The sequence below is a fragment of the Xyrauchen texanus genome, chromosome 17 (genome assembly GCF_025860055.1).
Source record: "Xyrauchen texanus isolate HMW12.3.18 chromosome 17, RBS_HiC_50CHRs, whole genome shotgun sequence".
Lineage (NCBI taxonomy): Eukaryota > Metazoa > Chordata > Actinopteri > Cypriniformes > Catostomidae > Xyrauchen > Xyrauchen texanus.
In genome coordinates, this window is record NC_068292.1 from 20969484 (window position 1) to 20996255 (window position 26772).

Consider the following 26772-nt stretch of genomic DNA (forward strand, 5'->3'; position numbering starts at 1 on the left):
CCCTCGCGTTTTCATGAAGGTCGCAGAGGCAGCCCTTGGGCATTCGCAGACTCAATTACCTCGCCTATTGGCTGATTATAGCACACTCTCGAGAGTTATTGTGTGCATACAAGGACCTGTTGCTCATGCACGTTTAGGGCTTTGGGTCAACTGGGAAATGAGCAAGCTCTTCCTGGTTCAGAGATTCTCATTTCTCGGTTTGGAGTTAGACTCAGTTTCAATGTTAGCACACCTCACAAGCGAGTGCGTGAGGAGTTGGTGCTGAACTGCCTTTAACTTATCCAGGCAGAGAACGGCGGTCCCACAGAGGCTCCTGTGGCATATGGTATCCTCTTCAGCTCTTGGAAAGACCTTGCGGTCCTGAGGGCTGGAGTCCCCCTACAGAAAGTGTCCAGACGTGTCGTGGTTAAGACAGATTCCTCCAAGCTGGTTCCTGAACAGGACCACACCTGTGTTGGCACGTCAACTGCCTTGTGTTGCTGGCAGTACAGCTTGCCCTGTGGAGGCTATTGCTGTTGATCCAGACGGACAGCATGCGACGGTGGCTTATGTAAACCGCCAAAGCACATGTCACAACTTGCCCGTTGCCTCCTCCTCTGGAGTCAGTGCCAACCGGGGCTACTCACTTCCCCGGCAACCCTGACATGTTATCATGGCAGGAGATTCCACCCCCAGGTGGTCAAGCTGATTTTGAGTCGATTCGGCAAGCACAGGTAGATCTGTTTGCTTCTCAAGAATCCTCCCACTGCCCTCTCTGGTATGCCCTGACGGGAGCTCTCCTCAGAACAGACACAATGGCACACAGCTGGCCCTGGGGGCTGCGCAAACGCTTTTCCACCCAGTGAGCCTACTTGTTCAGACCTTGTGCAAGTTTGGGGAGGATGAGGAACAAATTGTCCCACCCAGACTTGGTTCTCTGACCTCATGCTCCTTGCGACAGCACCTCCCTGGCAAATTCTCCTGAGGAAGGATCTTCTTTCTCAGGGACGGGGCATTATCTGGCACCCATGCCCAGACATCTGGAATTTCCACATCTGGTCCCTGGATGGGAAGCAGAAGACCTAAGTGGTCTACCACCCGCAGTGGTAAACAAGATTGCTCAGGCTGGGGCTTCTTCTACAAGGCAGCTGTATACCCTGAAGTGGCATGTGTTCGCTAAGTGGTGTTCTTCCTGATGCTAAGACCCCCAGAAATGTACAGTCGGATCAGTGCTTTCCTTCCTGCAGGAGAGGCTGTACCCCCCACCTTGAAGGTGGTTTTAGATACTATATCAGCGTACCACGATGCAGTAGACAGTACGTTTTTAGGGAAGCATGACTTGAACATCAGGTTCCTGAGAGGCATGAGGAGGTTGAATCCTCCGAGGCCATGCCTCTTCCCTCATGGGACCTCCCCGTGGTTCTCTGGGCCTTTGGAGAGTCCCATTCGAGCCCTAGAGACAGTCGAGTTCAAGACCATCTCATTAAAGACCGCCCTTCTGACCACGCTCACTTCCATTATGAACTTGTGTGCTTTGCGCATCTATTTGGATCACACGCAGAGCTCTAGATACTATGAGCAGCTCATTGCCTGCTTTGGCGGACAGCGGAAAAGGAGCATGCCCGCCCCTTCCCGTAATATGAGCACACTCTACAAGGAGACTGGCATCCTCATGGGCACTGGCCAATTGCACCTCTCTTGCAGTCATCTGCAGAGCAGCGGGCTGGGCAACACTTAATACCATCGAGATTTTACAATCACTGGGTTGAGCTGGTTTCTTCCCGTGTATTTTCGGGTGGGAACAGGTAAGTTTCGTAATGCGAGGAAGCTGGCCGGGTGTACCGCTTGCGTATAGCGCCTTTCCTCTCCACTAGGTGAAACTGTGTGCTCTTCTCTCCCACGCATGTTCACGACCTGTGAACCCTGGGTGTCCTTCCTCCTAGCCCTCTGGCTCATGAATTTAGCAGAATAATTAGTAGTCAGAATCCAGTATGTGTGCTAACATGCCCTGTACTGGGGTAAGTGCTCCACAAGTGTCGGTTACCCCAGTAAACTCCTGTGATGTATCTTCCGCGGCATGGTCTCCCTTCGGTTGAGCTCTCTCTGCCCCAGTCGCTGTGTTTGTAGAGCCCTTCAGGACAGGGTGTGGTCTCCGTGGTGTCTTTCCCCCTGAAAGTATAGGAAAGGAAAGAACACCTTCCCCGGTGCATTTAATGAGCATTAAAAGGCCCCAGCCAAATGTAATACTCTGTGGAGAGACAAAATTAGAGAGAACAGCCTGCTCCCATACTATTTATTTAAATAGTAACTTTACCTTTACCTTTATTTTATTGTATTTTATTGTTTTCTTTAACTGTATGTGTGTGTACATGTTTATGTATGTATATTTAATGTTACTATGCTTTGGCAATGTAAATCTTTTCTTTTACCATGCCAGTAAAGTTATTTGAATCTAGAGAGAGAGTGAGAGAGAGAAAGATGTGGAAAATGAGATGTGACCTAGGCCAAGACAAAAAAATTACAAAATATGGTTTTGGAGGGAAAAAAAAACTGTTGAAAGGAAAGTGGAAAAGAAAACACAGAGGCAGGTTTCCAATCTTCTTTTACTGAGTGATGAATATTTCCAATCTGGCTTGCTTTGCCCTTTCGGAAATCCAACCCAGAGTGTTCACCAAATTAATTTGGAGTATGCTTTCCACTGTGAAAGTGTCTGCAAGTCTAGACACTTTTTCTACAAACTAGCCAAACTCGTTTTATGTTTTCCATCATGCTGCCCCCTTTGAGTGGCTTAAGCCAGTTCACCAGTCCCACCATTTCTCTCTCTCTCTCTCTCTCTCTCTATCTATCTATCTATCTATCTATCTATCTATCTATCTATCTATCTATCTATCTATCTATCTATCTATCTCTCACTCTCTCTCTCTCTCTCTCTCTCTCTCTATCTATCTATCTCTCTCTATCTTACACAGTGTCTCTCTCCCTTCGTTCTTTGCTCAGTGACTTCTCAGCCATAATTATAATCATACATAAATACCCCCCACCACCGCTCCCCCTCCCCCCTTTAATCTGAGATAAAAAAAAGAGCAGACAGACTCCTCCTCCCTCTCTCTCTCTCTCTCTCTCTCTCTCTCTCTCTCTCTCTCTCTCTCTCCTGTCTCCCTTGCTCGTGTTCTTGCTCTGTGGACTTCTCGTGTGTTGCTCTGATGGAAATGTGGCAAATCTTTGTGTTTCTCTCTCTTGTGGTCCAGCCCAGTTCAGCTGAAGAAGGTATGAAACTTCCTTTGCTCCCCTGGTGCACTTGGCCCTGCTGTCTGTCTGTGTGTGTGTGTGTGTGTGTGTGTGTGTGTGTGTGTGTGTGTGTGTGTGTGTGTGTGTGTGTGTGTGTGTGTGTGTGTGTGTGTGTTTGGGGGATTTATCTGCTGGCTTTTAGGCTACTGTCCTGTCCTGTCTGGCATTGTGTTGCCATCTGGCATTTATAAGTCTATGTGTGCATGTCTTTCCAAAGTATTCAAAATTTGTTTGTATGTCTGTTTGTGTTTCTGATACTTCACCTTCATAAACATTGGCACACAGCTGGAGTGTGTGTGTGTGTGTGTGTGTGTGTGTGTCTCAGGATCTACAGTATACAGACCCTCATATTGTATAATGAGTGCATATGTTTATGAGATGTTACTGTGAATTGAAGAGCTCTCTATGGACCCTGCCAAGCTGTGTTCACTTTTAACAAAAGAGTGTAGAACAGAGCCAGCGGAGGGGTGAATAATTTGTTGTGCGACCTTTGTCTCTCTCTGACCCAAGTGAGACCCCCCCAACTTTCTGCCCCCTTTTCTGATATTATAACTGCTATAATGGCCCTCCACCAATCTTCAAGAAACATTCAGCCATGCAACAATACAGACACCCTACTCACTTCACTGTACATCTGTGTAGCCTTTCATTGGTGTTTGCTCTTTCTCTCTGTCAATTATGTGCCATTTTTCAATTCGCTAAATTGTGTTTTTAGTCAATGTGTTACAGAGAGACATAAGCAGTTTAAATAGATGGATTGATGAAGTTGGCATCTCATATTGAGCTCTTTGTGAAAAATCTGAGCGAGCTCTCAGTGACTCATTTTTGTGTTTGTTTGTGTGTGTGTGGTATTTGAATGCCAGTCTGTTGGAACGTGTTGTCTCACAGAAGCTTGTATTTGACACAGTTATTTATTTGTTTATTTATTCTAACTTTATCTGAATCTGCCATTGTGCCTTGCAACAAAGTCTATTTGTGTATGGGTGTAGGGAAATGTTTGTGTATGGTATTATGTGTGTATTTCGTATGTGTGTCTCGTTTTAAAGTCTCAACTTTTTATATATTTTTGCTTTCACTGCTATTGCACTGTGTGCGTATGTGACATATTGTACAAAACATTAAAATTTCTACCTGATTTCTTCCTATTTCGACATGATCTCTCCCTTAAAAAAAAATTTGTTGGTGTAACCTAATGTATTTAGATTGATTCAGTGATGTTAAATCATATTTTTCACTCAAATAAAACCATGTAATATTTCAGTGTAACCATTGGTCCCATAACATAGGCTCTTATTATTCAAGGCAAGTACACATAGGTGTTCCCTGAAACCCATACCTTTCATCACATTTAACTAGTTCCACAGCCATTCCCTCAGGCCCATAACTGTAAACTAATGCAGCAAACATCTTTACCTGCCCTCCTATAGCAAAGACCTACAACCTTCATCACCTTTAATTAGCACTATAGCGTTCACATAGACCTTGCCTGGCTGTTCACATTCTGCCTCCTGGCTTCAATATCTCTGTAAGGCAATTTACTGTCTGCAACTGAAGACACCTTTTCTGGGCTCATTAGATACTTCAGACTAGTGGTTCTCAACTGGTTTGCTTCAGGACACAGATTTTACACTGGACATCAAGTGGTGACCTAATAAAGTACCAAAAATGTTTATTGTACAAAAGTAAACAAGTGTCAAGTATCGAAATGCATGTATTGGTTCAATATTGGCTTCTAAATGTCTCTTGAATTTTGATGGTTTTCCACTCACTGTAGCCAATAATTCACAGTGCAAATCAAACTGTGGCTGGCACAAACCACACTTATCATTGTTGCAAGTGAACCTGTATTTAATGTTACTGTACCTTGCATAATTTTGTATAGGGTTTACGAGGATGAGGGCATGCCACAAAATCTAAATTTGGCTAGCTACTATGGTCGCCGAGTTGTGCACAACACAACCAAATTAACAAAACAAATAAAAGCTGAAAACAAAATGGAAATAAGCCACAACACATCGGAAAAGCCACAGCACAACAGAAATCAGCTACAACACAACGAAATAAGTAGCACAACGAAATTAATGAGACACTTCACAACAAAATTAATAAGACACATCACAGCAAAATTATAAAAAAGAAATAGTTATACAAACACTGTACTTATTTGTCCTTAAGTGATCTGGCCCATACCTGATTGGGTTTCTACCACAACTCTTAATAGACAAAACTTCATCTACATTTGCTCGAATCCGTAATGTAAGGATGCGAAAATGACATCACAATTCCTACAGCTACTTTTACTTACAGTAGGTGTCCTCCTCCCATAACATGGCTATGACAGTCTACCAGCTAGACCAGCACCAAACCTGCATAAACTACTCAGACCAACAAGAAAGTTCATGCTGGTCTTTTCAGACCATTTTTCTCTGACATTGGTTCTCTGACAATGCGAGGCAAGTTTGAGAACTCCTTAAAACACAACCCAACTCCATTTCTACTCAGAGAGAGAGAAATAAAGAGTGTTTATACCTGGTAGAGTGCTGTCAGTCTGGATTGAAGACAACAACATAAGGTCAAACCCTGAGGTCTGGTTATAAAAATTACTGAACACACCTTTAGTGGTAATTAGCCATCACTTGACTCTGCAGGGGTGTTGTGTTGAAATGGGTGTGTGTGAGGACACAGCAGGGTGTTGCTAGCTGAGAGAAACAGAATGATTTAAAAGCCCCACATTCTGTTAAAAGCTGCTTTTACACCCACGCCCATGTAAAAAAGGGAGCTGTGAAGGAGGAGAAGAGGATGAAGAGGTGCATGGAGAGAGATTTTATTTCATGTCTCACCCAGGGCCATGAAAATGTCCCTCAGCCACCAAGGCTTGAGCTTCACTGGGCTTGCTTTTCTCATTTCTAGGTCTGTTTCATGTCCAGTTCTTCTTGGGTTGGATATATGTGTGTGTAGTTTGCATGTGTGTGTGTGTGTGTACGTAATCATCTCGCGAGGTCTCTTGCTGTCAGTGTATTGAGTCACGCAGCTCAGTTTGCCTAGATGTGGGATATGTACTCAACCTAGTCCAAACTGTTGCCCCAGGACAAACCGCATCACCCTGCTCTCCTCCACTCCCATCTTTTGCTAACCCTCTCCCCCCGACAATGACAACCCTTCCGATAACTCACCTCACAAATTCACTAACTCACATAAAGAATGGCCACTATCAATATAACAAGGGAGAGGGTATACAGGAACCAGGTTTGAGTCATGAAGGCTGTTCGGAATAACAATAGGAAGGAAAGTTGACACTAAACTATTTAAACTCAAACTATTGAAATAACATAGCCAATAGGCTACACTGTTATATGTGTAAACTTAGTCCATGTCTGTAAGGTTTGAGGACAGCTAGTGTACTCATAAAAGTGAAAAAAATTAACTTTTAGCAGATATCAGCATTTAAAATGTAGAGTTCTTCAGTTAAAACAGAACAAAAATATTGATGACTCATCATGCACTTTTGGGAATGCCAAATCGCCAACGGATGTAGAATGGAAGTCCCGCCTTACAGGTAAAAGAGCCAATCTTTTTACAATCTTTTTTTTTACATCATCTGTCAATCTACAATCAAGTGTTTTTAGCTAAATCTGAGGTAAAGAAGTACAGTTTATGATACCAATGTTGTCAGACTTCATTTCGGTAATGATAGGAGCTGCAGTTGCATGCCATTTGTTTACATGGAAAATGGTTGCCTTGGAGCATGTGCAAAGATGGATGCCAAGTGAACTGACATCCTACCATTCTATACAGCTGCATTTTCCAGTTTTAGGATGCAGCCTAGCAATAGCAACCCTGTGTCCTAGTTTGCATGCTTCCCAACTATATAGTATGCTAAAATATCATATAAATTGAGCAGTATGTTTGAATACTCCTCAATATTCATAAAACAGTAGTAATAAATCATAAAAACTCTGATGACATGCTACAACTGCCAAGATTCTGAAGTGCTGGAGAGGAGCTTAGGAGATGTCAGATTCAAAATGCTGAAAAAAATGTCAGAGACCCGCTAATTAGGCAGTTCTTTTTAACTGTAAGTGATATAAACTGGTGAGTCAAAACATTATGACCACTCACAGGTGAATCAAAGTACATTGATCATCTCCTAACAAGGCCACATGTCAAGGTCTGGGTAGATTAGATTAGAAGCGAACATTAATTTATCATAGTCAACATGTTAAATGCTGTAGAAATGGGCAGGAGTAAAGACCTGAGTGACTTTGTCAAGGGCCAAATTTTTAAGGCCAAACTACTGGATTAGAGCATCTCTGAAATGGCAAGACTTGTGGTGTGCTCCCAGGTAGCAGTGGTGAGTACTGTAGCGTATTTAGTGGTTTCAATGAAAGTTCACTAACTGATTAGTGTAGCTGTGTTGTGTTATGCTATTAGCTTAGCTGTACTGTGTTTACACTATGGCGTCGACAGGTTGTGCATGCGTGGTGAATTGCCCCGGAAGGGTCTCTTTAGGACTTCCTGTGAACTTTCGTCACCATAGCAACCAACACCAGAGATTGGTGATCTGGGTCAACTCTAATGAAAACTGTTTCATTGACGCATATGAACGTCAGCGTGTTCCACTATGTGCAAACAAACAGTAATCAGTTAAAATGCCCAGATTCTCACACCGATATATGTAGCGAATTTAGATAAATGACAAATAACTAGATTAAATAAAATTATCTAGAGAATAACTAGAGAATAAAATTGAGATTGGGATGAGATTATTTATCAAAATATACCACAGTCAAAATATCATTAAAAGGGAAACATGAATAATCAATCATAACTCGTTATATTTAATTATGAACATTTGGATCGGTTAATAGAATCAACTTGAGGTAGCTGAATTAACATTACAATCAGTTTATCTGTTCATCCAGCAAACATTCATTATTGATTGCCTATCAATTCTTGGAAAGGATAGTTTTCATGGCCACACAAAAATAACTCTTTCTTAGCATGGAGCTGAGATATAATCGTTAAATTTACATTGATTTACAAGCAGACCATAATCAGCTTGCAAGAATGTTAACAAAAGTTTTTTTTAACTAAAATACGAACACATAACTAATCTAAACAAGAACATACACACAAAACACTCATACAGGGGAAAGGGAAAACTTAAAATAAAATGAAACCAAATAGGGGAAATACAGTCATGAAAAGAGTCATTTTGACCATCTGAGAGAACCATTGAGCTCTTAATTTAAAAGCACATTTGTTACAAAGGGGTTTTCATCTTATACTAATCTATGTTCAGTTAGTTACTGTTATGATACTAGCGATTGCCTTGGCTGTTGAGAGAGCCCGGATGCAGTCGCAGGAGAAAGTTTGATGGTTCCTTGGGTCGATGGTGTTGAAGTTGCAACCAATTTCTTCCACGTTGAATGAAGAAATTATGATGAACGGTGGTGTTCATTGGCTCTATGGTTGAGGTAGTTGCACATGGCTTGATGTGTTGAGGCCTGCCGGCCTGCAGCCTCAGGGTCAAAGCAGGGACGTCCTGGTCCCACACGAACAGCAGAAGAGAGTCAGGGGAAAGAGGAAGAGTAAGAGGTGGGACGTGTCTTTTAACTTCTGCTGGAGGTCTCTCCCCCTCTGGCTTGACCAATGAAAAAGGTGCAATTTCCAAATGGGAAATGTGCCTTTGTTTGGAAGCTGACTCATTTGCATGACTGGGGTTAGTTTCAGCCCCTTTATGCTCTGATTAATATAACAAGCATACAATGCCTGCTGTCAGAATTATATATATACCATTGTCACACAAGGATTAATTTGGTAGGAAACATGATACTAAATAATTTTACATTAGCTGGTAATCCTGCCATGGGGGCAGTGGTGGCTCAGTGGTTGAGGCTCAGGGTTACTGACCAGAAGGTCAGGGGTTCAAGCCCCAGCACCACCAAGATGCCACTGTTGGGCCCTTGAGCAAGGTACTTAACTCCAGGTTGCTCCGGGGGAATTGTCCCTGTAATAACTGCACTGTAAGTCGCTTTGGATAAAAGCGTCTGCCAAATGCGTAAATATAAATATAAATATAAGTCATGCATAAAACAGTATATAAAACACTTTACAAGAGAGTAATTATCCTATACACAATGTCCTGGGGATACACATGAGAATGTATAGACAGTTTGTCTATAATTTAATGAAGTAAAGTCTGTTGTTATGGGCTTTGAGTCCATTTCTTATGGGGGAAAGAATGCTCTGGTATGTAGCTAACTTCCCCCACTTGGAATGTCAATGGGGGGTCCCCTCTTTCCTGGGGAAGTGGCAGCAAAGACAGTGAAAGGCTTGATAATTATCAGTGGGGGCGCAGACATAACGGAGTCGGCTTGGGCCTACTTGGACCTTTGCTTTTGAGACATCTGTTGGCTTACTCATTAAATAATGAATAATTGTGTGTCTGATTGGTCCTGATGTTACATTACCTACCAACAGTGGTCCAAGGAGGGATAAACCACAAACCCGACAGGGTGTTGGGTGCCCAGGGCTCGTCGATGCACAAGAGCAATGAAGGCAATCCAGTCTGGTCCAAACCGACAGAAGGACTACTGTGGCACAAGTCAGAAAATGTTATCGGATGAAATATGTCTGGGATTGTATTAGTACTGCTCACCTGCACACCTAAAGAACATATTTTATTAACGGCTTTGTTAAATGCAGTACATTCTCGGACAGTATGCGATTTGAAGGCAGCTCGTATAGCAAGTCATATTTATAGTGGTGATGTAAATTCAAAGTTATTGGCTATTTTGAATTGTCACACCCCAAATTCCTGATGCAATAGGAAATATGTCAACACAGAAAAGAACAAGCTCAAAAAACTGAGCTGGTCAAGCTATTTCTAGTAGTTTTCCAGAAGTTATTTGCACCTGACCTGACTCTTTAAAATGACATTCATTGGTGTAACCAAATGCAGTCAAGCTGATTCAGTCCTATTAAATAATATTTAAATAATATTGTTACCATATGAAGCCTATTTACCTTAACATATACAAAATCAAAACATTATAATAGTGTAGATTACAGAGCAAAATTGTCAATTTTGTATGGTCTTATACATTTGCCCTATGGTACTAACTTTCTGGATGCACCAGCGTTCATCTGAATAGCCCAATGTACTTTAGAAAAAAAGAGTGGAGATGTCAACCCACAAAGAGCAACGATGGCAGAGTTGCTTGTTACTGTATGTTCCATGATTCACCCTCCATTGCTGCAAGGGAAGATTTTTGCAAATGCATTTTGTGCAGCTCAGTTTGACTAACATGGTTAAATAAAGGTAGGGTAGAAAAAAGAAAATATAAATAAAAAAAGAGAAAAGAACCCTTTATTGTCCCCTGGTGAACCGGTGGCTGCACAGGTCAAGCCACTGATGAGATCTAGCTGAAAAATACAGCATGCCCCTAGGGCCAAATCAAAGCTGTCCAGGTCTGCATCTGCAGGCTACAGAAAAAGAAGGGTGCTGCAAGTGCCTTGGTGAGACATAAGCAGTGTTATTTAGTGAAAGACAGACCAGCTAACAAATGTATGTCCTTTAAACATTTTCCAAATGTTACATTGTGGTTGTGAGAATCTGAAAATGTCTCGTTTTCATAGTAGATAGCACAATTCACTATACCTGTCCACTGTGTACCTGTTTTTGTCCACTTTGAGTTTGTTCAGAATTTTAGTTTAATGGACATTAGAACAATATTGTACTATGAAGTTTTCTCCAAACAATGTGAGAACTTTTATCGAATAATGTAATAAGAATATTCTGTTAACATTATTTTAGAAACGTTTGTTCCTAACCTTTACCTAACGCTAGCCAAAGTAGTTGGAACATTTCTTAATAGACCACAGACAGCTTAAATTCAAGCTAGCCCCAAAATGAGGAGTTCTGATTATATACACTGACATGCTTGAACTTAAAGCTGGAATTATGTTAATCCCTGTCTCTCTCTCTCTTTCCATTTCTGTAGTTTGTTGGTGATGAGGGAGTGACTGCAGGTTTGTTTGTTTGTGTTTGTGCTTGTGTAGGTTTAGGGGATAGAATATATAGTTTTTACAGTATAAAACTCTGCATAATGATATGTAGACCAACATATGTGTGTGTTTGTGTGTGTGTGTGTGTGTGTGTGTGTGTGTGTGTGTGTGTGTGTGTGTGTGTGTGTGTGTGTGTGTGTGTTTGTGGTTTATGAGGATATTGTTTTAGATTGCATACTAGCAATCACAAGGGTATTATGCTATCAATGTGGTTTATGAGGATCCCCCTAGTGTCCCTGTAGTTCAATTGTCTTAAAAAATATATATTTTTGAAAAATGTAAAAATACCATAAGGTTTCTGTGAGGGTTAGGTTTAGGGGTAGGGTGACTGTCTGTACATATAGATATCTGGAGCATATAAAGGAGAAGCTGCCAAAGTTACATACATAAACAAGCACACATAAACACATTGCAACCAAAAGGAATCTGTGGAGTCAGTGACACATTAGCTCTGTCATGACCCTCTGGTTATAAGTGTGCTGAACTTTTTTTGCACTAATATATTTATAAAGACTAGTTGTTATCAAATGCATTTGTATACATAAAGTTGGGTCCAAATATCTGAACCCATGTCAAAAATCTGGGATTCAAATTCTAATTTCACCTGAAAATAAACTAAGCTTTTAAGATTTTGAAAAATGTAAAACAATGTAATGTAAAATGAATAAGAACATTTAAGATTGCAAATTTTTTTTTTGGTAACGAATAATATTAATTAAAACATTTTACTCTAATTGTTAAGCTTTATTAAATTAGAAAACATTTTACAAGTGGACTCAGCCCCACTGTACAGTGAATATCATATATGTATGTTGTGTACAAATATGATTGTCAAGTGTGGAGTAGGTATAGTCAAGTTAAAGTCCTGTGATGTGTGTATGAGACTATCCTTTTAAAGGTGTTGGAGTAGAAAACTCTACCTTCAGTTTTACAGCAGGATTAATGTTGTAGCGAGTTGTCTCAAGCAGGACTGACTAATGAAGCGTGAACTGTGGCACTGTGTGTTAACACTTCTGGGAACCTAGAAAGCAACATACATACTCAGAGTCTCCATATAAAATACAGAAAGCATTAGCCTTTCACAAGCAAGCCCACACCCCAGAGTGAGAGCAATTTTTGAGCACTCAAGTGAACACAACTCACAGAGGCACAGCACTGTTAATGCTGGACACTCACACATCATTCTAAAACCTAGCACATAAAGATAATGTTTATTAAAGGAAAGTTTTTTTATATATATAAATCTATTATATGCATGCTGCACAGAATTATACAAAGGTATAAAAAAGAATTTGAGACAAAATAAAGCAAAACTAAACAAAAAAAATAAAACTTTCAAGGTATTGTTCACCCAAAAACATTACTTCCAACATTAGAACACTGGAAATTGACATAGTGATTCCCAATAGTCATGTATCCTGAAATCAACCCCATTCTGTAAAATTATTGACAAGTATCAACTACCATCAAACACTTTTGTATCAATTCAAAGTGTTCACCTTTCCCTGTGATGCTACTGATCTCTGAGACACAAGATCTGGTCCTGTGAAAACCAGGAAGTAATTGTGTTCACTCTAAAATGTGGCTTCTGGTCCTGTGGAAATCAGGAATCCTTTTCATGCTCAGGGTTATCATCCTGTTGAAACAAGGAAGCAATCGTTTTCACTCCTAGACACGTGTTCTGGTCCCATGAAAATCAGGAAGTAATTGTGTTCACTTCGAAACACGGCTTCTGGTCCTGTGGAAGCCATTATGTAATCGTGTTGACTCTGAAACAAGGCTTCTGGTCCTTTGGAAGCCAGGAAGTAATTGTGTTCACTCCGAGACTCAGGTTTTGGTACCATGAAATCCAGGAAGTAATTGTGTTGACTTTGAAACACGGCTTCTGGTCCTGTGGAAACCATTATGAAATTGTGTTCACTCTGAAACACGGCTTCTGGTCCCATGAAAACCAGTAAGTAATCGTGTTCACTCTGAAACATGGCTTCTGATCCAGTTGAAACCAGGAAGTAACCGTGTTTACTCCTAGTCACGGATTCTGTTCCCGTGGAAACCAGGAAGTAATTGTATTCACTCTGAGACATGGCTTCTTGTCCTGTGGAAACCAGCAAGGAATTGCTCACTCCGAGACTCAGATACTGGTCCCTTATAAACCATGAAGTAATAAATATTCACGCCTAGACATGGGTTCTGGTCCTGGGGAAACCAGGAAGTTATTGTGTTCAGTCCTAACGGCTTCTGGTCCCATGAAAACCAGGAAGAAACCCTGAGACATGGGTTCTGGTCCCATGCAGTTTTGTGGAAACTAGGAAGTTATCATGTTCACTCCAAGACATGGATTCTGGTCCTGTAGAAACCAGGAAGTAAAAGTGTTCACTCTGAGACTTGTGTTGTAGTCCCATGGAAACCAGGAGGTAAATTGTGTTCACTTCAAGACAGGTTCTGGTCCCGTAGAAACATAGAAGTAATTGCTCACTCTGAGTCATGGGTTCTGGTCCTGTGGAAATCAGGAGGTAATGGTGTTCACTCCGAGACATGGGCTCTAGTCCTGTGGAAACCAGGAAATAATCATGTTCACTCAGTGTCATGGGATATGGTCTCATGTAAACCAGGAAGTAATAATGCTCACTCTGAGAGAGGATTCTGGTCCTATGTAAACCAGGAAGTAAATTAATTCACTCTGAGACATGCATTCTGTTCCTGTGAAAACCAGGAAGTTAATGCATTCACTTAGAGAAATGGAGTTTGGTCCCATGGAAACCAGGAAGTACAGGGTTCCCCCTTGAACATTTTCACCCCTGAATGATTTTGCTGTCCAACAAGGGACATGATATGACCCCTCCTCCCCATCCCCCCAAAAACTTAAAAACCTTTTATAATTGAATAATAAAAACAAAACATTATTAATTAAATGTTGTTATTATTATTTTAAAATGCACAAAAAAAAGGCATGTCAGGGATAAAAGTGTATCATTTCAGTGTTAACAAAATTTAGTGCAAGGTTCCTATGTGGCTTTGCATGGCAATACAAACAATACAAACCTTTACTTTCAATTTGTTTGCGAATTTCTTTTGAATTGCACTACTTCCATTCATAGTATGTCAAGCAAGCATGTTTGCTTACCTCCGCCTGCAGGATTGCATCTCAGGGTACTCACAGAAACCTCAAGTGTTTTTCAACAACACCCAACCACTCAATTCTGATAACGTTAAGCCATATTTTTACATTTTCTTCAGTATGATTAGCATTTATATTGCTAATGGCTAAAGCTTTTCTAAAAGACTTAGAGGCCATTCAGACCACACACACAATCTTGTGCTAAAAAGCAAATCGCTGTGCAACGAATATAGTAGAACACAGGTGTCTTGAGGCACATTTTTAACAGTTGAAGTTCCTTTTAACTTGACAAAAGAACTTATAAAAAACAGTGACTCTCCTGCGTGAGATGCTGAAAACACAGTGATATACAGTGCAATGGTCAAAGACGTCCGTTTAGTACATTTACATAAAACAACACCTGAAAAACAGGATGGACAGAAAAGCGTGTGTAGTGTGAACAACCCCTTATTCACATGACACAGCTCCATTACATTTTTTTTTAAAGTTACCTTTTAAAAAAAGCAGCCTTTTGTTTCAAATGATTGTAGGTAGATATCAACTTTACCCAGCAGAGTGCTCTTCAATATCCTGATACTGTTTTACTGAGTGAGACACTACTACAAATGATTCAGTGAAATAGCAGTCCAAACAAATCATACAGAGCAATTCATTTCAGACCTTTTTGATATTTATTTGGCTAATTCACTGAAAAGAAGTGGCTAAAAAAATTTGTGATATCAAAATCTCTAGTTCTGATTATGTACACAGCTGACAGAGGACACAAGTCATAATCACTTATTTTGTCAGTCAGAGAAATGTTTGTCAGATAAGTCGATGCACTCATGATACTGTATATTTTTGATGACTCCGTATTCAGTCTTGTGTACTACAACACTGGTGAATTCTTGGTACTGGTATTATGGTTCTGATATAAGTGGTCCTGGATATGTAACTATTAGCTCTGGATATAAAGCTTTTTAATAAACTAAGCAGAATTGCAACTAGAGATCAGTGGGTGTCAAAACTGATGGCAGTTGGTTGCATATTTCATGAAATCTATGGAACAGAATGCACATCTGTATGTGGGGGCACGCTGCCTTGTGCTCTTCTACAGAACGTTGCCACACTTGAATATGCTGCCTCTTCCAGGGACTGCATTTGACAAGAACAGTGGCCTTTGAAACAAGACAAACGTTTTACACTGGATAGTTATTTTAACTAAAATGTAATATCTGCAAGGGTTCACACCTGTGAACGGAAATCGCATAAGCAGAATCTACAAAGGCATTTTTAAAATCCTCATCCAGGACTAATAAAAGACTGACTGGCCCATACTGGCCAGCACTGAGAAAAGTAACAGGTACAATGTGACAGCGGCATATACGCTCTGACTCGGCAGCAGTCCAGACCTATGCACAATAATTTCCACCAGATCAGTGATACTGGAAAACTTTAATAACCACTAAAAATAAAAACAGACCTAAGAAGTGCATGGCCCATATGGTAAACCAGGCTCCGTGTTGGAGCAATGTTAATAGGCCTATGCAATAGCTCACCTAAAAATGAAAATTTCTGCCTTCATATAACAAAACTAGTTTGACTTTTTTTATCAGTGAAACATAAGACTGACGAATGACAGGATCGTTGTGGTTGTCCAATCTCCAAAAGCACATAAAAGCACTATAAAAGTTGTCCATAACACTCGTGCCTTATATTTCAATTCTTCTTAAGCCATACAATAGGGTTGTGTGAGGAACAGGCTGAAATGTATGTGTTAATTCACCTTTTCACCTATTTGAAAGTGGCACGCGTGAGAAAGTCTTTGTCACACCGCTCAGGCCTACACACGTTGGGCTGTCGAGAACTGCACGCAGAGGACGTGCTGCGTTGGCAGGAGAAATTTTAAACAAGGAAGGAGAAAAGGCAGAGGAGAAGAAATTGCACTCATTGGTTCCTGCGTGTGTTGTCACTATTTTTGTTAAATGTGTGAAAGTGAAGTTAATTTGAAGTGGGGGGCACACTTTGAGAACCACTGAACCAGAGAAAGGCACAATGCCTAATGTTATATAATTGATTTTTTTTTTTGAGCAAGTAAACTCACTAATGTGTGAAATATATCATCATCTAACAAAAAATGGACTGAAGCATACATATGATGGAATGGATTTGCAAACAAGGTGCCAATTTGTTCTTATTTTTTCTTCATTCTGACCCAATTTAACCCCTGCCCTTAAAAGATTTCACCGTCCATCCGAAGTCTGACTTGGCCCGGGACGATCATCATTCCATCTTTAAATACAGGACAACCCCATATTTTATAGATCTGGCACTAACCTTAGTCATGATCACCACTCACTGTCATTGTATGGAAAAGAGCAGCTTGGACATTCTGCAACAGTACTGCCCTGCAAATGCAAAATGCAATAACTACGCCAAAAGAGTAAAAAATGCAGTTACCTGCATTTTTCACAGTCTGTTTTCACTGAATCTGAGTATAGCGACCCAATTTCAGTCCCAACTCAATTTTGACAATATGCATACTTTTTCTGTAGAGTACTGTAGATACATCCTTTAATGTTCCATGCAAGAAAGACACTGTTATACATGTTTGGAATGATATAAAAGTGAGTGAAATAATTATGTTCATTTTTGGGTGAACTATCCCTTTAAAACAGTATATGCCAAAAAAATCAATGCATCTTCTTATCTCTTTACCCTCTCTCTTGTCCTTTGTCACACTCTCTGTCGCTAGATGCTTGTTTCTCTTTTTTCAGTGCTCCTGTCACAGCTTTTTAAACAAACATTGTCTCTCTCTTCCTCTCTCTCACATCAATAATGTAACTAAATGTATCTCTGTGTTTAAACCCTAACAGGGCCCTTCTGTCACTTTCCTGTTTAATAATAAACACAAAAAGAGGGGGGACCGAGAGAAAGAGTGAGGGGACAGTGTGTGTGTGTGTGTGGCACAGGAATAAGAATGACATGTCAGTGGAGTGCATTACTCTAGCACTTACTTGGTTTGGCCCACACAGCAGTTTTTGCTTCCATCAGTGTGCAAACATTCCCATCACTCCTGTTATGGATGACAATGGACTCACTGAGTGCAGATCGGCACATTATTCGTGTCCACGTTCAGGGTCACAGGCTGTCTCAGAAGCTATTTAGGAGTTCAAGTCATCCAGTTTTAATTACAGTGAGGAACAAATAATGTAAGGGAGAGCCTTAGATGAAACCATTTTAAACTGGGAAGAATGAGATCAAAACCGATTCTCACCTATTTTTGTTAAGTATAGTGGTCTAATATTTCCAACCACGCAGATTAGAAAGTAATAGACTGAAAGGGTAAACAGATTTAATCTTGTTGACATACCACTGCTGTAGAAAATATTTTATTCAAGAGAATGTGAGATTGTAATCCCTATTTACCAGCAAGGCCTGTATAAGCCTGTATTGATAAATCTGCTTTATAAAGGAGCACATAAAGGTTTTCAGTGAGGCTGAAAATTAAATTTGTAATATCTGATCTGTTTATAATTCTAAAATAGTTTTGGGCATCTAATCTAATTACACTATAATGCATAGCTAACATTATCATGTCATCAGTGTAATACAAAAATATATAAGGTGGTGAATTAAGTGCTACTTAGATAGTCTGATTTAAAGGGATAGTTCACCAAAAATGATCATTCTGTCATAATTTACTTACCCCCATGTAGTTCCAAACCTGTATGATCTTTCTTCTGTTGAGCACAAAAGGAGATGCATTAAATGAATCAATGAATAAAATCCCACTCTGTCTTTTTGAGAAAATGGCAGATGATGGTGACTCGATTTAAAGCTTCATAACAAGCAAATATTATCATAAAACTAACCTGTGTGTTTCATTGACTTCCCTGTTAGCTCTGTTCATTCCACAATTACAGATGGAGAGACAGTATTCTACCCACTGTGGCACCTCGAGCTGTCCTCATGGTCATCTGTGTGTGAATGTGTACATCAGACAATTTTGGAGTTTTAGATTCTTTTAGCACTTAAGACAGCTAATAATTGATTCTCTCCTGAAGGTCTGATATCTGTAATAAATAATACATTAATTTGGATGGTTATTAATAGTGCCTTAGAGCCTTTTAGAAGCATAGATGTAGTTGACTTTTATGTTAAATGCCACACATTTTTATGTAATCTTTATTTAGCTTGATTATGCTGGTTTGTCAAGTAAGAGGCAGATGCTCTCCCACATATAAACATATGTGTTAAATGTTAGTTAACAAACCATGAGCTTACAATTTCATGGTAGATTGTCCATGATTCTCCTATGCATGCATGGTTTCATTTCAGTGTCATTATACATTTACGTAATTGCATTTTTCCACCTGATCAGTCCATACGTATTGTATTTAACTTACATCTACAATGCCACAAACAAGGAGTGTGATTTATTATAGTAAAAGTAATCTTATTTCGAATGAGGTCAGAAGGTAGAGAATGTTAAGCACTGTGTGTCACTCTATGTATTTGTGTGCACACTTGAATGTGTCAAATAATAATAAATAAAAATACAAAATAATATATATATATATATTTATTCATATATAGAAGGATCATCAGAAATTATTGTTTAGGGTCAAAGATTAATGGTGTGCATTTGTGTGTCTGTGTGCTTATGTCTTGCTGAGTGCGTGCTTATAAAACTGTGTATGTGTGCTTGAGTATGTGCGTGCATGAAGTAATGATTCAACTTTGTGAATAATGCCTTGTTAATTGTGATAGTAAGTGTGGAAGTGTTTGTAGTATTTTTCTTGTGGGTATTCTATCATTTGGCATAACTAGCATGTACTAATTGCAAAACAGTTTGAATTACAATAAATAATTTTAAAAGTGGAATATTTAGAATTACATATATTTACTGGACATTTTTTGGCCTAGTTTTATTCTAGGTACACTGGAGTCAATGAGTCTGAGACCATATTGAAAAAATGGGATTCTATAAACTTTAAAACAAAGAAAAGTTATCCATTTGAAAAATATTTCAGATTTGGTACTATATCTAGATTACTAATGAAATGTAATCATATTTATGATCTTTAACATGTTAACAACTTTGTATAAAAAGTCAGATCTCCTTGTATCCATTAAAGCACATAAGATGCCCTTTGGAACATTCTCAAATCATTCTAGATAACGTAGATAATCAGGTTTTGCATAAACTTGTTCAGTCCATGCCAACTTGAGTGCATGTTCTCTTTAAAGCTTACGGCCCACACACCAAATTCTAAGAAATGTTCAAATACATGTATATTTTTCCATTCAGCTGATCAGTCAAATTATTAAGAAGATTTTTTAATTTGTCATGAGAAATGTTGTATTCAATGAGAAAAATGCAAATATTAGCATTTAGACTCTTAGACTCCACTGTATGTTTTGCATTATAGCCGACTGTCTCTGTCCTGTTTGACCATTAACAAAGTTTCACTATAAGGGTTTAATCCTTTAAAAGCAGAAGATTTCCAAAACAGTTATAAAAGTGTCCTCTTTTCATGTTTGCTGTCTCCTAAAGTAAAAAACACTAAAGCTCTCCCAAATCCCAACCATAAAGACATCACCAAGTCTTCAAGAAGAAAAGAGTAGATGGATACGAACCAAATAGCGAGAGACAGAAAATGATGGATTGGTGGAGAGATTTGTGGGGTCCCCATCTGTGAGCATAATCTTTAAAAAAAATCTGTTTACGCACAAGAGAGAGGTAGGAGAGGGGTGGATTTAGTGTAAGCCACAGAATAATATCAGTTTCGTGGTTTTAAGGGCAAATTGAAGAGGGAGGGGGAGAAAGAATTAAAAACACTCTCATCCTCAGTATATTTGTGTGTGTGTGTGTATGTACATGGTTATACTACATTGTGTGGACCAAATGTCATCACAAGGATAGTAAAACCTGAGATCACCTACCTTGTGATGCCCTTATTAAACATACTAAACTATGTTTTTTTTTTTTGAAAATGTAAATATGCAAAATGTTTTCAGTGAGGTTTAAGTTTAGGCTTAGGGTTAGGGAATATAAATTATCGTTAGATCTGTAAAAAATCCATAAAATGCTTGGAAGTCTATGGAGTGTGTGTGTGTGTGTCTGTGTGTGTGAGCGTGTATTTATCACTTTGTGGGGACCAAATGTCCCCATAAGGATAGTAAAACCCGAAATTTTTGACCTTGTGGGGACATTTTGTCGGTCCCCATGAGGAAAACAGCTTATAAATCATACTAAATTATGTTTTTTGAAAATGTAAAAATGCACAAAGTTTTCTGTGAGGGTTAGGTTTAGGGGTGGGGTTAGGTTTAGGGGATAGAATATAAAGTTTGTACAGTATAAAAACCATTATGTCTATGGAAAGTCCCCATAAAACATGGAAACACTACGTGTGTGTGTGTGTGTGTGTGTGTGTGTGTGTGTGTGTGTGTGTGTGTGTGTGTGTGATTTCTGCCTTCTGTGAGAATGTGCAGATGCGTATTTCTATTTGCTCAGTTTAGTTTGTGGGATTTTAAGGTCTTTAGATGAGGGCTTGGCCCATTTCATGCTACCTAGAGGAGCTACAGCTCATGCCCTCATCTTGAAAAATATGTGGTATTATTTAAACATGAAACATTTCAGAAATTATTCACTTGTAAACAGTATGATGGACCTCTATTTATGATATGAAATACCTCTCTTCTGTTATTTCTCTTTTCTCTCACTCAGTGATACACAGTTCATTAGATGAATGTCAGGGAAATCCTGATATGATGGGATAAGACACTGTATTTTGACAGCTGTTTTGCTCATGGTGCATTTGTCAAATGGGAAAGTGACAGATGCCTTGCAGTGTTGTGTGTGTTGTTTAGCTAGTGTTTTTGAGGACACATTTTTCTGGAGGGCCTCTCCTATAATTTGTGCTCTTCTTTTTACATTCAGTGAGGTCCAAATGTCCATATTGAAAATCTCAGATTCAAAATCATATGAACAGAAAAATATTTTTCTTTCAATTAAATTTTTTTTACTGAACTTTTCACATAAATAGTTACATTGTAAAATGTTCAACTGTTACCTTAAAATATAAATTTCTCTTTTATTTAATCTTAAAAAAAAGACATTTGTTGGTCAAATGTAGTAAATTTAGTCATGTTAAGTAGGCCTAACTTTATTTTAACTTGAAGAAAAAAAAAACATATACTATATATGAATACTAGATTTTTTGGTTTTTTTGTTTTTAATTTTTGAAGGTGGAATTCGCTGTAAAATTTTTGACAATCTGAATGTATACAGCTAATTCCACCACTAAAACATAAAAAAAAAATTTGGGATTTACAATCACAAATTTGTAAAATAGACCACAAAAATCATCAGTTTTGTTAAATGTCACATGTCTTAAATTCAAATGAACAAATTGCAGATATTTAAATGGTAAAAGAGCCACCCTGCTAAGTGCTAGCCTGCCATTGGGCGCAACTTGGGGTTCAGTGTCTTGCCTAAGGACACTTCAGCATGTGGAGTCACGTGGGCCAGGATTTGAACCAACAACCCTGCGATTAGTGGCCAACCCGCTCTACCAACTGAGCCACTGCCGCCCCTGTATATCAAATATTTAAGTCATTGTTCTAGCTCCATAATTGTTAGGAATATCTATTAAATGAGATGCAAAATATAAGCATATTTCACTGTCTGTTCTCACACAGATTTTTGGACGCAAATATAGATGAAATATAATATTATTTAATTTATAAAAAATAATGCCAAAAATATAAACATAACTAATTAACTCCTCTTTCATTGTCTATTTTTGTCCATCTCTCTGTCTCCCCCTTTCTGTCCCTGTCTGCCTCCATCAGTTATGCTGCTGGATACTACTGAGTCTACCGCTGAACTTGGCTGGACAACGTATCCAGATACAGGGGTAAGATTCATGCAGTAGATTAGGCAGCACACATTTACTGCAATTTAACCCTCATGTTCTATTGAGATTGACATTACAGTTTTTAAGATTGGGGTTCCAGAGACCCCAACGATGTAAAAATTGTTTTAAAATTAACCAAATTCTTTAAATATGTTGCTCTGACCTAATCAATCCCAGTAGATGGATATTATTGAAGCTTAAATGTGAAGCAGAAATATGACTGGCCTCAATTCTAGTTAAGCTGTTTCTGTTTGACCCCCACAAAAACCCTTTAAAATACTATAACAGAATGAAAAATAATGTAAAAATGTATTGCATTTATTCATGTTTTATATCACAAATTATGTGTAATTTAAAAATGTTTTATGTAGGACATTCAAAGCAGGAACTCAAGCTGAAATTTAATTTATAGTTCAGATTGTGAAAAGTCAGAATGTATTAATCTGATACTTCAAAGTTAAGTGTAATTTTAATGCCCATCTCAGATCAAATTAAAATGTATTCATTAAAAATGCATTCAAATTCATGGCTTAGACAGAACAGAACATAGGTTCCAGTAAATACATATGGTGGAGAATACAATCATACTTTAGCGTATTCTGATGTTATTGATTGTACATGATGACCTCTTACTTGTGTGTTGGTGTTCAATGGGTTAGAGATTGTGATTGTGAGTGTGTACTTTCTCCTTTAATCCCACCTCATTGAAAGGACAGGAAATTGGACATATTAAACCTTCCCTCTCTCAATTCCTTCATCCTTTCATGTGTGTATTTGATGGCATCTCGAGCGTGATATCTGATGTCTCTGTGGCCCTGAGAAGCTCTGGGCCGTTGAACCTATTGAGTAGTACTGAACTCAGTCCTCACTTCCCTTCATCTTCACATTCATCTCTCTCTCTCTCCCTCTTTCTGTCAGTCGTCCTGTCTATATTATTGTTAATCTATCCGTCTCTGCTTTACTGAATACCTGCTCCCCTTCACTCATCTTCTGTTTCTCTCAAGCTGTTCATCCTATCTTGGTTTTTTTCATTAAAGTTTTTTGAGTGTAACCTAATTTAGTCCAGTTGATTCAGTCATATTACAAAAATATCCTTTTTTGTTACCACATTTTTAGGTTACCTGACAAAATGTATCTCACAATGTATATTGACACTTTCTTAAATCTCTCTCTCTTAATATTCGAGCAGTCCTTTACTGTTCGGTTTTTAAGCCAGTATTTCTCTCTCTTTCTCCTCTTTAGTCATTCTGTCTGTTTGTATTTATTTTCTTCATCCTCTCCCTTTCTCAGTGTGACAGTTGTTTGCCGCCTTCCTGTGAGTCAGGGTGTGTGTGTGTGTGTGTGTGTGTATGTCTGTGTGTGCTTCTGTGTTATTTTTACATTGTGTATCTCTCGCAGTGGCATTTTTCTGATCCAATCTGTTACTACCCCCCCATCCCCCCAAAAAAAGGTATAATACACTTTTTCACAGATATATGGGTTCAGATCTGTTGATGTGAATCCCATAAACACACAACAGCTTTGCTAACATTGCATTTTCTTCTCTATATCACTCCAATATTTACTATTTCTTTCAATTTTCACCATTGAGAGTAGGCTCTTTTAAAGGGATAATTCACTCATAATTACAATTCTATCATCATTTACACACACTCATGTATGACACTGCTTATTTCCATACATTGAATGGGGACCAAGGACTGTCAAGATCCAAAAACGACAAAAGCAAAGTACCATAAGAGTAGTCCATTCTTGTGCACTACAGACTTGTATGCTTTATTACAAGTCTTTTAAAGTCATATAATAGCTTGTGTGAGGAGCGTTTTTAGGTAGTTTATTAAATATTTAAATATTCAAGTGTTCATCAAGATTTCTCACACCAGGTTTGATGTCAATGGTGCCAAACGGCATTGATTCTCATGTGTCTTGTAACCAATCATCAATATATGCATATTCAAATTGCACAAATGAGATTTGAAAGCTATGGTGGAAGGGAATATTTTCAATCCTTGTCTCATGACATGTTGTAATGACAAATTGAGTTCACTTTCTGTCACTCACTTGACATTGTGTTGATGTAGTGACACTAAGGGTTGCTCTTGGGAGCCCCAAACACCTTGGATATTTGAGAAAAGGCCAATGGGAATCGACAAGTGGAATTTGCATGCCACTCCCCCAGACATATGAGAATAAAATGGGCACTCTTTCAGATTTTTTCTTCGGAGTGAGCTAAATTCCTCTACCGATCCATTCACCTCTTGTGTAAGCTGTTGGATTTATGGCGCATTACAGCAGTTTCTCCCCCTCGTGCAACGGTAAAGTGCAGAGAACACTCATGGGAGCTTCAGTGGCTAAAAGAGTATATTCTTCCTAATAAAAGAGTATATTTCCTAATAAAAGTGTGGCACTGACAGAGTGTCTTTTTAAAGATGCCCTTCCATCTGTGTGTATTTCCTGGTTGCGTTCTTTACCTCTCCACTTCCGACAGCCACGATCGCTGTCTCATGTGCTCTTGGACCACGGCCCAGAGCTTGGAGGCGTGGCTTTCGCTTTCCAACCCATCGCGGTGGCTGACCAGGACCGTCTGACATGGCAATGCGATTCCAATTGCCAGGCGTCCGCCTGGGTTCAACGAGATCGCGGTCCTTCTCCAGAAGGATATACCTGAAGGACGCTTACTTTCAAGTCTCTGGTTTACCTCAATAGAGGCCCTTTCTGCGGTTTGCTTTCGAGGGCCAGGCATGCCAGTACAAAGTCCTCCCCTTTGGTCTGTCCCTGTCCCCTCGCGTCTTCAAGAAAGTCAAGGAGGCAGCTCTTGCCCCGCTAAGGGAATTGGGCATCCGCATCCTTAACTCGGATATCTCGATGACTGGCTAATTCTAGCTCACTCTCGTGACTTGTTGTGTGTACACAGGGACCTGGTGCTCAAGCACCTCAGCCTTTTGGGGCTTTGAGTCAACTGGGAAAAGAGCAAGCTCTACCCGGTTCAGAGCACCTCATTTCTTGGGATGGAGTTAGACTCAGTATCTATGATGGCGTGCCTCATGAGCGAGCATGTGCAGTCAGTGCTGAACTGCCTGAAATTGTTCAGGCAGAGAACGGCGGTTCCACTGAAGCAATTTCAGAGGCTTCTGGCATATGGCTTCCTCGGGTTGATGCATATGAGACCGCTTCAGCACTGACTTCGGACTGAAGTCCCGAGATGTACATGGCACCGCGGAGCACATCGCATGTCCATCACGCCAATCTGCCGCCACTTGTTCAGCTCCTGGACAGACCTTGCATTTCTGCGGGCAGGGGTACCATTAGTGCAGGTGTCCAGGCACGTTGTGGTTATGACAGACACCTCCGAGTGTGGCTGGAGCCACCGGCTCCTGGACAGGGCCACAAATGTGTTGGCAGATGAACTGCCTCGTGTTGGCAGTGCGGGTGTTCTCTGTCAGAGACACGTGCCTGGAGTTCAGTCCAGAATACTCTTACATGGTCCTCAGACCCCGACTGGGCTATGTGCCCAAGGTTCCCACGACCCCATTTAGGGATCAAGTGGTGAACTTGTAAGCGCTGCCCCAGGAGGAGGGACACCCAGCCTTGCCATTGCTGTGTCCGGTCTGGTGAGCACACTCTACTAGAAGTGTGGCAGCCTCCTGGGCTCAGTTTTTAGCAGATATCTGCAGAGCAGTGGGCTGGCAACAACCAACACCTTTGCAAGGTTCTACAATCTCCTAGTTGAGCTGGTTTCACCCTGTATGATGTCAGGTGCGAACAGGTACGTTTGCGGGACAACTGGCTGGGTGTACCACTTGTGCATAGTGTCTTGCCCCTCCTGGAGGTGGAGACGTGCTCTTTAACCCCCCAGTCATTTTCACAAAGACGAGGACCCTGGATGTCCTTCCTCCTTAGTCCTGTGGCAGGCGAGTTGGTAGAGAAACTCAATGCCGGCCCATTACATGTGCTAAATAGGCCATTGTACTGGGGTAGGTGCTCCACATGTGCTGGTTGCCTGTATGTAACCCCATGTGATGTATCATCCACAAGACGGTTTCCGCATTGGTAAAACCGTGACTTCCTTGGGCAGAGTTAACTCTTCCACCGGTCACCTTGATTGTAGAGCTCCTCCCCTCTGGGTAAGACCTACCACGGGGACTTCTCCACGTGCGACACTGCCGACAAAGCTTGAAAGTTTTGTGTTTTAGCTATGGTGTACACCCAGTGCACAACTGTAGGCCTCTTCTAACCTGATAGCTAATGTTATAGTGTTGAAATAGTTTTGCTAATCAGCTGCAGGCCCACTTTTAGCTACAATTGTGTAGAATCATGCAGATTGTTTGTTGTTCTAACTATCATGAATATTGATCAAGTGTGGAGATGGATTTATTTTTTACAAACGGTAATTATTACATTTTACATCTGCAG

The 26772-nt window shown here is 39.9% G+C and overlaps 1 protein-coding gene across 2 annotated transcripts in view; it reads left to right on the forward strand.

Annotated features, from left to right (window-relative positions):
- Nucleotides 1-3143: 3143 nt before the first annotated feature.
- Nucleotides 3144-26772, forward strand: part of LOC127658093 (ephrin type-B receptor 5-like) — a 66547-nt gene continuing 42918 nt past the window's right edge. For both annotated transcript variants that reach the window (XM_052147191.1, XM_052147192.1), the window contains exons 1-2: nt 3144-3246; nt 22295-22359. In XM_052147191.1, the coding sequence (XP_052003151.1) occupies nt 3183-3246; nt 22295-22359 (129 nt within the window). In that variant the 5' untranslated portion in view covers nt 3144-3182. The remainder of the gene's footprint in view (nt 3247-22294; nt 22360-26772) is intronic.